Source organism: Phyllobates terribilis, unplaced genomic scaffold (assembly GCF_046119375.1).
Source record: "Phyllobates terribilis strain yellow unplaced genomic scaffold, ASM4611937v1 Scaffold_1__5_contigs__length_1240528914, whole genome shotgun sequence".
NCBI lineage: Eukaryota > Metazoa > Chordata > Amphibia > Anura > Dendrobatidae > Phyllobates > Phyllobates terribilis.
In genome coordinates, this window is record NW_027362761.1 from 902,029,545 (window position 1) to 902,042,466 (window position 12,922).

The following is a 12,922-nucleotide window of genomic DNA, read 5'->3' on the forward strand; positions in this document are numbered from 1 at the left end:
TTTTGCCACTCCATTAAAGAAGATCAGCAAAGCTCTGTTCCTGCACTTATGCCCTCCGTTGATAGTATACATTAGGCCACGGTCCCACTATCAGTATTCAGTCAGTATTTTTTCTAAGGAGTGGGAGCCAAAACCAGGAGTGGGTGATAGAAACAAGTCACCAATTCTGCATTTATTATACCTTTTCTCTGATTGTTCCTCACCTGGTTTTGGCTCCCATGCCTGAGAAAAAATACTGACCGAATTAACTTGTGCATCTGGTGTGCAACCACCTTTGTAATCAAAGATATAAATGTTTGGTCCAGTTCATTATGTACAGTAGCATCTTCTTAAGATAAGAAGGTATTCCTTTGGTTGAGAATTATTTTTTTTCCTTTTTGGTCCTTTCATTGGTGCATTTAGGTGCATTTTTCAACATCTTCCCCCGTCTTCTGAACTCTGGAATAGGTTTTACATGAAGATTTGAAGCAACTAGGAGGCCAAGAAATGGGCCAGGAGAAGCTGCATGGGATGCAACCCTGAATGTTCTTCTCAAAGAAGGCAAATACAGGAAACCACCATGTTCGAGAAAGAAGATTGGTTGCGGTTGAGGTCTTCAATCCCTGAAAGAGGGAAAAATTCATATTATTCTTTATCAAAACAGGCGCTTGTACTAGGCGCTCCTATATTGTGGATCTGTAGCACAGAGCCGGTTATGGGCCCCTATTGTAATCTTGTGTGATAACTGTATGCCAAGAGACAAGCAGTATGTTCTAAATTAGCTTTTATTATATTAATTCATCAAGCAGTATTTTTTTCCTACTTGCAACGTTTTTTATTTTCTTTTTAAAGTAAAAATACTACAAGAATTGAATGGAGTTTTTTAACATGAATTTTGGAGAGGATTCTGCATAAACATCTTCAAATACTCAAAGTTTCCAAATTATTTCGCCTATAGTCCTGATTTTATTTGCCATCTTTAGACATATATTTTTTTTTTTTAGCCAAAACGTTCTGCATTAAAAATATCTGAGTGACTATACAAAGTTTCTTTTCCCTTACATAATGCCCAAAAATAGTGGCATATTTCAGTACATTTTATATTATAAACCAACTTTCCCTATAAACCTTTGATCTAGACAAGTGGGCTGGTCAGGATGCCCGATTAATATACAGAGCATACTTTTTACCAGCAATGGTAAGTTTTGAGGAACGGAATGCAAATATTACAATGTTTTTGAACATACTGTATATAATAAAAGTACAAAACGCTTTTGTCCTACACTGTATAAAACGGTTCTCCGAATAATAAATTAGAAACTTCAGATTCAGGACTAAAGTACAAACAGATGTTATCACGTGTTGTGACAATGTTCCAGAGTAACGTTATGTGCTACAGCAGCACGTCAAAATACACTGACTACAAAACGGCAAAGGAACAGTGCCCGTCACTGGGAATTACAATTTACTGCCACCTGAGGCTAAAGTTGGCTAAAGCAGCTGCAAAAAACGGTCTACGGAAATAATGGCATAGCAAGTGCACCAGCATCAGTTGTAAGAGATGGCCCCTGCTGCTGTAATAAACCTGCAAGTCCATGGTGCAAGTCATAGAGCGCTGCTGTCCCCCTGACCAAGTAGCACAGTATGCCACGCCTAATGATATACCCACAAAGCTGGGCAAAGCTGGCATGTCACTGGGCGCTGTACATTTCCCACATGTAAAAAAAAAGCTCCATAGTGCATCCCAAGCGTATTGAAGAAGTCAATAGTTAAATAAAATACATCGGTTTCTAGCTAAGGAGTCAGTAACGATATTGTAAAGCAGAGCACTCAGAATGACTGATAAAAACTGGGAATTCATTTAAAAGGTTAACAAGTTTTATTAAAATAAAGCTTAAAAGGGGGTTGTCCCTTTACAGTTAATGTTTGTCCCTGAGTGCAGTTTGCTATTAAAAAAAAAGCAAACTGTACTATTACCTTCCCCAGCTCTACTGCCAAGTCTACTGCTCTCGGTATTTGGCATTGGCCGTGGTGCTGAAATCAAATCACATTAACAGCGAGTTGTTGATGTGATGTCGGCACATTGATCACATCAATGTAGCGTTTCAAATATGTCAACCAGTGAGCTCAGCAGCTCTGGCAGTATAGACGGAGTGCCCCACTCAGAGCCGCTGAGCCCACTAATTGGCTGCTGCACTGACAACGTCAATGCTGCAGCCAATATAAGATGCTGGGAGCAACAGTGAAGACACAGGGGAGATGGACACAGGGGAGGCGAGTACAGCTTGATCTATTTTTTTTTGTCTTTTTTTAAAAGCAAACTGCGCTCAGGTATAAACAGTAACTGAAAGAGGACAACCCCTTTAATCATGGTGTATTGAAAATGTATATATGAATGAAAAATTAGTGTGTATGAAAAAAAAATGCATTTCTTCCATTCAAAAGGCTGCAAAACCTAGTAATATTCACAGCTGAATATTTGTTACAATATATAAATGTAAATAAGAAAAAAAAAATGGGGACAGGGTACAAGATTACTGTTAATGATACATAACAACAGTTTAACCCTATTGTAGCCGTATTGGTGCATCTGGGAGAGGGTACTTTCCCTGAGCACCAAGATATGCCAACTCATATTACATATAATCAAAATGGAGAGAAAAAAGAGTTTTTTTTGTAGGCGTAAAAAATTACAATTTTATTACATCATTATTAAAAATATACAAGACAATAAAGATAATATGAATTAAAATTGCGTATAGATGGCAGCAATGGTCACTGGTGAAAAGGCCAATGATCACATCCCCAAAGTCACAGATTATATCTGAAAATTCCTAAGGGCAGCTAGATAATGAATTGTTCAAGGGAATGGGTAGTAAGGAATTTTGTATTTGTAAATAGACTATTTACCATAAATACCAGACAGACCCAAATGTATAACCCATGTAATATAGCAATGCTACCTGCCAATAAGAGGGATTAGTATAGGAGAAGTGTATGATAACAAATCATCTAACCCAGTAAGGGGCCAGGAGTAAACCAGTGATACAAGGTGCGCAAAGGCAGCCCCCCAACGCGCGTTTCGCAGCCCGCAACGGCCGCTTCCTCAAGGGGAATGAGGAGGAATGGGAGAGCGGAGCTCTTATCGGCCATAGTGTCGGTCACGTGTGGCCTCACGTGACCGATCACCTGATCTGTAAATAGGCTTAGCCTGGTGCTTGTAAATGGCGCATGCACCGCTACCCCCCGCCCCAGGACGCGCGCCCACGCCGTCAGGAGCTAGTGCCCAGGCGCGGGCGCACGGCACAAAAAGTAGCCAGGCGCCAGTGCGCCCACCAGCCCTGCACAGACAGCTGAGCGCGCAAACCACGACGGAGAGAGCGGGGCACGCGCACAGCACCTAATGCATGCAAGTGATGCGCCCCCTGGGCCATATTCTTTAGTGGGAATATCCGGAGCCGGATCAGATGGGGGTTGTAGTCTTCCGAGTGGCTGTGACCCGGTCCGTGCCCAGGGTGTCAAACTCAGTTGTATGTGGCAGTCCTTACTGATGTTACTAAAGTTCTTTATGTCGACTACGCCACCCGTTGTATTGCGGTCACTATGGCCGCCGCTGCAGCAGGGTCCGCTGAGGCTGATGGTGTAGGTGCAGCTTGTGATGGTATAACCCCCAACGGGAGGGGTATAGCCTCAGGGGGTCAGGTGCAGAGGATGGGGGTTGTGGTGGTGCAGCATAGATGTTAAATGAAGACAGAGTCGGGTTGTGCAGTTTAGGGTATTTACTCACTGCTGATGTTCTGGTCACTCCAGCTTCAAGTGACCACCCGAGCCGTGCTGCGTCCACCAGGTCCTGGATCCAGCCAACCCCCAAACAAGTCCGGAGCGTGACCCTGAGCTCTCCTTCTGTCCTTTCCTCTGGCCGTCCCCACTAGTGATCCACCCAGGTCCAGCTCCCTCGGGCCTTCTGTTGGGAGACCCTTGGCCTTGGGTTCCCTGACCCTCCACGTGGTATGCCTTCGGGGTGGATGTGATGGGTGGCCGTGGCAGACACTGCCCACGGCCTCCGGTCTCTGGCTAGGGTGTGCTTTTGCCCCCACCAGCTTGGGATCCGGTACCCTTTTGCCAACTCTTCACCCGCTGATGGACTTTGGGTTCTCAGAGTTCCTTTTCTGTTTCCCCCTCTGGGTCTTTCTGGCTTTCTCCTCTCTCTCTCTGGGGCTTCTCTGCTCCTCTTCCTCTGACTTCTCTGCAAAGACTCACAGACTGACTGACTGTGGCTGACTGACCCTGTTCTTTGATGGTGCCCACCTTATATACACCCTCTATGTGTGAGCTCAGGCGACCAGCACCCAATGAGCTCCTATCTTTACCCAGGCTGCTCCCCCTATCTGCCCCTACACTACTGGGATGTACCACCCCCCTCCCACTCCAGCCAGGAACAGACTCGGTCATACCTGCACATTTCTAAGTGGGAGTACCGTCGGTCTGCTCCTCGGAAATGGGATGTGTGTAGTGCATGCAGCCTACCGAGCTCAGGTCCACACTCCATCCTTACCCGGGAGTGGAATATCACACCTCTGGGTTGAGGTGCAATACCCCTGTAGCAGCCGAATCCTCAGGGTGCTACATTCCCCCCTGGTAAATCACAGCACGTCCTCGGGCTGTAAGAACAAAACACCACAAAACATACAAATTTTTGCATAAACATATAAAACATATAAAACAACATATATTAGCATAAAACTTTTCATATAAAACATTCTCGTCGCCTCTGGCTCCTCCTCCGGTCACTGTGCAACGTGTGACCGGGTTAAGTGCGACAGTCTTTTCTTGAAAAATGGTTTTCCTATAAAACCGGTAGGGGGCGCTTTAGGACGCGCAACTATATACAAAAGGGGTAGTGGCCGCTCTCAGTCCTCGGCCAGGTATTAGGGAGGAATGACCGCTCTCAGTCCTCGGTCAGTGGGAATAGGGAAATACGGGTAACAGTTCACACTTGCTGGTCCCAACGGGGACTATATTTAGCAACAGTAACAGTTTCAGTTCACGGTGCCCCGACGGGCAACTATATACAGCTTCTGCTTCGCTGTACTTAACGACGGCGTCCTCCTGCTCTTGCTTTATGGTTACCTTTGGCTTCAGACCCGTCCGGGTCCTCTTGCTCTTCCTCCTCACACCGCAGCTCCTCCTCCGTCAGGCGATGCACATGGAGGGCGTAGGGTCCTTTGGCACACTTGTGCCGGGTGAAGGTGACCTCGTCCCCGATGTAAAGGTCACGACCTCTGTGTCCCTCCGGTAGGTGGGACTCAACGTCTCTCCTGGTCACGAAGACGTCGCCTAGGGTGCGGTGGTCTCGGATGAAGCCCCACCCATGCTGCATGTTAAACTTTATCACAGTCCCGGTGGTGCGGGGACTATGCGCTGCACGGGGGTCTCTCCTGGCCCGGCTCTTCTGCTCCGCGCTCCTTATTTGAGCTTGCTGTTCCCGGACCCGCCTCTCTCTCCGCTCCCTCTCAAAGACCTCGAGCTGTTGGCGGCAGCACTCAGCATGCTCCGCTGCAGCTGCCCGAGTCTCCTGAGTGAACCCCATGAGATCTTCTCCGGTGGGGTCCCACTCAAACTGCGCTTCTGCTAGCGGGGGCGAGATCCTCTTTACGGGCTTTGGAGCCGGGATCAGGGGCTCGTCTAGGGCTCTCTCTTTCCGGAGTCGGGGATGGTGAAACTCCGGTGGCCATATAAATGGCTGCCCATCCGGGCACGTGTGCTGGGCGTACAGGTCCTCTCCCAGATGCGGCACTCTTGGTCTTATGGGCGCGGTGGTGTTAGCGCCCGGGTTGCCCGGGCCTTGCGGCCAGGCCTGGGGTATCTGGAAGGTAAAGGGCACTGTAAGGACGGCGGCGCCCTGGGCTACTTGGCCCTGCGACCAGGCCGGGGGCTCCGCGGAGGTAGGGGGCGCTGTTGGTATTGCGGCGCCCGGGGGTACTAGGCCTTGCGACCAGGCTGGTGGTACTTCCTGCTTGGTCACGCTCGGGGTCGAGGCGTGTGACGTCACAGGGGTCGCGGCTCCCGTTTGAGGCCTAGTCTGCGGCGGTGACGTTGCAGCGACGGGCACGGCAGGATAGACTTCGGGCTCTGCGACGGGGAGCTGGGGCAGGTACGCGGTTTCCCGGTTTGGGGTATAGACGTCCCCTTTACCTGCCTCCACTCGTTCGGCTCCCTTCTCGGCGCCGTCTCCGGCCTTCAATCCTCCCGCGCCATCCTCAGAGGCGGTCTGTTTCCTCGTCTCGGGTGGCGTGCTCCGCTGACAGGTCTCGGTCTGCTGGGCCATCTCACGGCTCCACTCCGCCAACGTCTCTCGCTGCACCCGGGCCATCCTCCTTGCGAGGCCCTCCAGAGCGGTCTGTGCACACTCCCGGTCTCGGGGGAGCTATGCTAGGACCTCCACTAGTCCTAGTGGGGTCGTTGTTTCCAGCAGGCTCCTGACCAACGGGTCGGTGCTGCTCTGCTCTCCTACTGTTGTCTCCAGCAGGCTCCTGGCCAACGGGCCGGTGCTGCTCTGCTCTCCCTCCTCTGTTTCTAGCAGGCTCCTGGCCAACGGGCCGGTGCTGCTCTGCTTTCTCGCCATCTCCGGGTAAGCTCCTCCGATATTCTTCTCCAGGCTTCTTGCCTCCGGGTGCGCTCGCTCTAGACTGCTCCAGGCGACACCCATCTTTGTTCTTTTCTTTCGTCTCCTCCCACTTCGAGGGCGGTCCCGGGGCCACTTGGTGACTGTCAGCTCCAGGGGCTGTTCTTTCACGCTGACAGACACCTCTAGCATCACAGTCTCTGTTGGTGGGGGCGGTTTCCACTTTTGGCGCCATTTTCGGTCCTGGCCCACGATGGGAGGTGGCCTCTCGCCACCCTCTGGCACGCCCATAATGGCGTCCGCTCTTCCAAGGCGGGAAACCTTTGGAAATGGCGGGAATCGCTTCCCAGTGGCGGGAAACTCTGCAGATGGCGGGAGAACGCTGTTAATGGCGGACAACCGGCGGGAATCGACCTGTGATGGAGTCCGATGGCGGGGACCCTCCGGAACCGGCAGGAGACTTCTTTTTGAGGTAAACTTGCACTTTTCTTCAGGCACGCAGTACCCGGGTGTTGCGGGCACGTAATCCTGCCGACTACGCCAAAGTTGACGCGCCCCCTGGGCCATATTCTTTAGTGGGAATATCCGGAGCCGGATCAGATGGGGGTTGTAGTCTTCCGAGTGGCTGTGACCCGGTCCGTGCCCAGGGTGTCAAACTCAGTTGTATGTGGCAGTCCTTACTGATGTTACTAAAGTTCTTTATGTCGACTACGCCACCCGTTGTATTGCGGTCACTATGGCCGCCGCTGCAGCAGGGTCCGCTGAGGCTGATGGTGTAGGTGCAGCTTGTGATGGTATAACCCCCAACGGGAGGGGTATAGCCTCAGGGGGTCAGGTGCAGAGGATGGGGGTTGTGGTGGTGCAGCATAGATGTTAAATGAAGACAGAGTCGGGTTGTGCAGTTTAGGGTATTTACTCACTGCTGATGTTCCGGTCACTCCAGCTTCAAGTGACCACCCGAGTCGTGCTGCGTCCACCAGGTCCTGGATCCAGCCAACCCCCAAACAAGTCCGGAGCGTGACCCTGAGCTCTCCTTCTGTCCTTTCCTCTGGCCGTCCCCACTAGTGATCCACCCAGGTCCAGCTCCCTCGGGCCTTCTGTTGGGAGACCCTTGGCCTTGGGTTCCCTGACCCTCCACGTGGTATGCCTTCGGGGTGGATGTGGTGGGTGGCCGTGGCAGACACTGCCCACGGCCTCCGGTCTCTGGCTAGGGTGTGCTTTTGCCCCCACCAGCTTGGGATCCGGTACCCTTTTGCCAACTCTTCACCCGCTGATGGACTTTGGGTTCTCAGAGTTCCTTTTCTGTTTCCCCCTCTGGGTCTTTCTGGCTTTCTCCTCTCTCTCTCTGGGGCTTCTCTGCTCCTCTTCCTCTGACTTCTCTGCAAAGACTCACAGACTGACTGACTGTGGCTGACTGACCCTGTTCTTTGATGGTGCCCACCTTATATACACCCTCTATGTGTGAGCTCAGGCGACCAGCACCCAATGAGCTCCTATCTTTACCCAGGCTGCTCCCCCTATCTGCCCCTACACTACTGGGATGTACCACCCCCCTCCCACTCCAGCCAGGAACAGACTCGGTCGTACCTGCACATTTCTAAGTGGGAGTACCGTCGGTCTGCTCCTCGGAAATGGGATGTGTGTAGTGCATGCAGCCTACCGAGCTCAGGTCCACACTCCATCCTTACCCGGGAGTGGAATATCACACCTCTGGGTTGAGGTGCAATACCCCTGTAGCAGCCGAATCCTCAGGGTGCTACACAAGCAGATCCAAAGAATACAGTGCGCTCAGCTTCTGAGTCAGGAGACAACGTCCACATAAATAAACAGTATGTACAGTATCTTAGTGCAGCATATAAGATGTTCAGGTTAGACAATAATTTTCTCATGTCGCACTTTGAATGATCCATCCACAATCCTGATGCAGCACATAAGATGTTCAAGTTAAAGCAGTGAAGGTCTCATGTCGCACTTTAGATGATCGATCCATCAGCATATATAGTCCAGGCCAATCATGAATACATGTCATTCGACACAGAGGACCCAATTCTCCGGGCATACAATAAAAACTAAGACAAACAAAAATTAATAAAAGTAGGGAATAGCCTCATATAAGCATAAAAAACACACATGATGCCAATGCGCAAAAGATATATGAAACACAAAGCAGAGAAAGGGGGAATGAATACAGAGGAAACTACATTGATTTAGGAGTCACAATGATTTCACAAAAATGAGGAAAACGACAGGGACTCGTTAAGGCCATGGGGAGATAAAGTGCTTTAACTTGAACATCTTATGTGCTGCATCAGGACTGTGGATGGATCATTCAAAGTGCGACATGAGAAAATTATTGTCTAACCTGAACATCCTATATGCTGCACTAAGATACTGTACATACTGTTTATTTATGTGGACGTTGTCTCCTGACTCAGAAGCTGAGCGCACTGTATTCTTTGGATCTGCTTGCATGCATTAGGTGCTGTGCGCGTGCCCCGCTCTCTCCGTCGTGGTTCGTGCGCTCAGCTGTCTGTGCGGGGCTGGTGCGCACGCTGGCACCTGGCTACTTTTTGTGCCGTGCGCCCGCGCCTGCGCACTAGCTCCTGACGGCGTGGGTGCGCGTCCTGGGGCGGGGGGTAGCGGCGCATGCGCCATTTACAAGCACCAGGCTAAGCCTATTTACAGATCAGGTGATCGGTCACGTGAGGCCACATGTGACCGACACTATGGCCGATAAGAGCTCCGCTCTCCCATTCCTCCTCATTTCCCTTGAGGAAGCGGCCGTTGCGGGCTATGAAACGCGCGTCGGGGGGGCTGCCTTTGCGCACCTTGTATCACTGGTTTACTCCTGGCCCCTTACTGGGTAAGATGATTTGTTATCATACACGTCTGCTATACTAATCCCTCTTATTGGCAGGTAGCATTGCTATATTACATGGGTTATACATTTGGGTCTGTCTGGTATTTATGGTAAATAGTCTATTTACAAATACAAAATTCCTTACTACCCATTCCCTTGAACAATTCATTATCTAGCTGCCCTTAGGAATTTTCAGATATAATCTGTGACTTTGGGGATGTGATCATTGGCCTTTTCACCAGTGACCATTGCTGCCATCTATACGCAATTTTAATTCATATTATCTTTATTGTCTTGTATATTTTTAATAATGATGTAATAAAATTGTAATTTTTTACGCCTACAAAAAAACTCTTTTTTCTCTCCATTTTGATTATGTTAATGATACATGTATAATTTAATTAATCAATTTAAAAAAGACACGATAATACAATATCAAATACCAGGAAAAAAATAAAAACAAATCAGATTTATATTAAAGCATGATGCATCAAAAAGAGACAAAAACTACAGTATTAAAAACATGATAAAGCACATGAAAAAAAAAAAGAGCACTCAAAAATGTAAAGAAAAAAACGCAAGTAACTTAATTTACCTTACGGTACAGAAATGCTGCAGAAAAATATGCATCGAAAACTCACCAAAAGCTCATCGTGGGAAGGAAGCCTAAAGATATGGTAAGGTAAATAGGGTTTCCATTCATTGACAGATGGGCGCTTGAAAAACTGAACAAAAAACACACAGACACACACATTACATTTCTTCTTACCTTCTCATTAGCCATGGCATGATACCACCAGAAAAGTCTAGTGGTTATAAAATAAGCCACAATTACATCCACGGTGTAATGCTCATGTCCTACTAAAATGCAGATGACTCCTGAAGCGCTCAGAAGCCAGCAGAATATGTGAAACCACCAGAAGTGCCGAGGAGAATCTGTAAAACAAAATCACCATGAAAACCACCAAGTCTAAAGGCTTCAGCTTTAAGTCTGTGCCACATTCAGAGTTCACCCATTTACATCCCCAATTGCTGAGATGGTTTGCATAGCGAGTTAGACATTTTAGGTTGTCTACATCAGTGAATTGACTTCAGAATAACTTGGCTACCTAACTGTCAAAACCTTAGATTCATTAATAACATTTCTTCTATAAAGAACTTGCTAAGTGTCTGGATATTATGTTCAACCAAGTAGTAGTGCAGAAAACTTGGCCAAGAACACAACCGTGTCTGCTGTTCCTGATTCTGTACACTCATTGCAACATCATCATAGTCTTGCTCGTAATAAAACGTTCCCTCATAATCAGATTTTATAATCCTCTTCTAATGGGTTACAATTCATACTCACTGGCACATAAACTAAAATGAAAACTCAGTCATTCGATAATATGATACACATTCACTCGAAACGCAGGTTTGACGGGAGCCAGAATTGTCAGGTTCAGTCAACTCTGATCTACAATTCTCGTTGCTGGGTCCTTGCATTAAAGAACTGGTTTAGCGACCCCTGCACTTGTAGCACTGCATCGTAGGGAACAAATTCTATGGTCACCTGTGAATTTCTTTCCCTAACAGAATAGTTGCTCTGCAGAACTAATGAGTCAAGTGTACATGAAGGGGCCAATTCATGAAACAGTTTTCATCAGAATTCTGACATAAAACTGCTTAAAGTGTTGCAAATGTTTTGGGCAACTCGTAGTTGTCCCCAAATTTTGTGACTTATTTTTACTCTCGCCCAAGCCAGGTCTGCCCACTTTGTTGAAAGGTGTAAATGACTCGCCCCCTGGGCCGCGTTTGCGCACGTGTGTGGGTTACCCGGAACCAGGTCTCTGGGGGGTTGTAGTCTCCGTGGCGGCGACCCGGTCCCGTGGCTCAGGGTGGTCAAACCAGTGGCAGTCTATTTATGGGATTTTTATGGTTAATTGTCCGACTATGCCACCCGTGGATTGCGGTCAGCGCGGACCGCCGCTGCAAGGCAGACCGCTGGGGCCGATGGTGTGTGCAGCTGAGGTAGTGTGACTCCCCACGGGAAGAGTGGAGCCCCAGGGCAGTGTAGTAGATGATGGGAGTGATGGTGCGAGCGTTCCAGCACTAGTAGTGCTGGCGCGGCGATGAAGCACAGAGACGTGGGATTGCAGTTCAAAGGCTTTACTCACAGTTCTTTATATTCCAAATCACTTCGGTACCGGTAGTGACTGCCCAAGCCGTGCTGCGTCCACCAGGCAAGGGGCTCGGTCAACCCCCAGGCAATTCCAGAGTGTGGCACAGGACTCCCTTCACAGGCCTTCTCTTGGGATGTTGGATGTCCACTTCCCTGACCCTATGTGGCATGCCTTTCTAGTAGGTGTAGTGAGGGGTCGCACCAAGATGTGATCACGACCGCCGGTCCTTGGCTGAGGATTAGTCGCCTCCACCAACTTGGGATCCGGTACCCTGTTCTGCCAACCCGTCACCCACAATTTCCTGGGCCTTTGGGGTTCCTTCTGTCTTCGTGTCTCTGGGCCTCTCTTAGTGTTCCGTTCCTTTCTTCCTCTCCTTTCTGTTCCTCTCTGCTGGTCCTGTCCTCTCTGCTGTTTCTGGCCTTCACTCCAGGCCTGCCTCGTGGAGCTGGGCCCAGGCTGAGCCACAGCTCCCTGTCAGCCCTCTCTGGCTGAGCTCCTTCTGTCACTGAACTAACTACTGTCCTAAGATGGTGCCCACCTTATATACCTCCTTCTCTGTGTATGAGCCCAGGTGACTTGCAACCAATGGGCTCCTACCTATGCCCAGAAACCCAACCTCTATCTGCTCCTACATCACTGGGTTTTCCTCGCCCCTCCCCACTCCAGCCAGGGACAGATGCTGTCGTGCTTGAACTTCTGTCTAGTGGGAGCACCGTTGAGCTGTCCCTCGGAAATGGGGTGTGTGTGATGCATGCAGCTTACTGAGTCTTGGTCCACACTCCATCCTTAACCGGGAGTGGAATATCACACCTCTGGTTGAGGTGCAATACCCCTGTAGCGACCGAACCCTCGGGGCGCTACATAAACATCTGTGTGAGATGGTTTATTGGATCCTGCATTCAGCAGGGAGTCAGACACGAGGACCCTGGAGGTCCCTTTCAACACTTAGATTGCACACAGGTGGACTTACATTCTATGAATCTAAGTGTCACATGGTCTGTCAGTATATACACACGCCTTTTCTGAAAGATCACAGAGGCTGCAACACCAATAAGCAAGAGGAACCACTAACCAAACAACAATATGAAGACAAAAGATATCTCCAAACAAGTCAGGGACAAAAATTGTTGAGAGGAGTAAGTCAGGGCTGGGTTCTTAAAAAAAAAAAAAATAAAAAAAAATAAAAAATCCCAATCTTTGATGATCCCCGGAGCACTATCAAATTCATTACCATTAAATGGAAAGAACATGGTACTTGAACAAACTTGCCAAGAGAGGGCCTCCCACCAAAACTCT

The 12,922-nt window shown here is 49.0% G+C and overlaps 1 protein-coding gene across 1 annotated transcript in view; it reads right to left on the bottom strand.

Annotated features, from left to right (window-relative positions):
- Positions 1 to 356: 356 nt before the first annotated feature.
- LOC141171881 (phosphatidylcholine:ceramide cholinephosphotransferase 2-like) overlaps positions 357 to 12,922 on the bottom strand; it is a 32,469-nt gene continuing 19,903 nt past the window's right edge. The window contains exons 4-5 of the mRNA XM_073655522.1: positions 10,234 to 10,400; positions 357 to 602 (exon numbers count right to left, since the gene is read on the bottom strand). Of these exons, the coding sequence (XP_073511623.1) occupies positions 399 to 602; positions 10,234 to 10,400 (371 nt within the window). The 3' untranslated portion in view covers positions 357 to 398. The remainder of the gene's footprint in view (positions 603 to 10,233; positions 10,401 to 12,922) is intronic.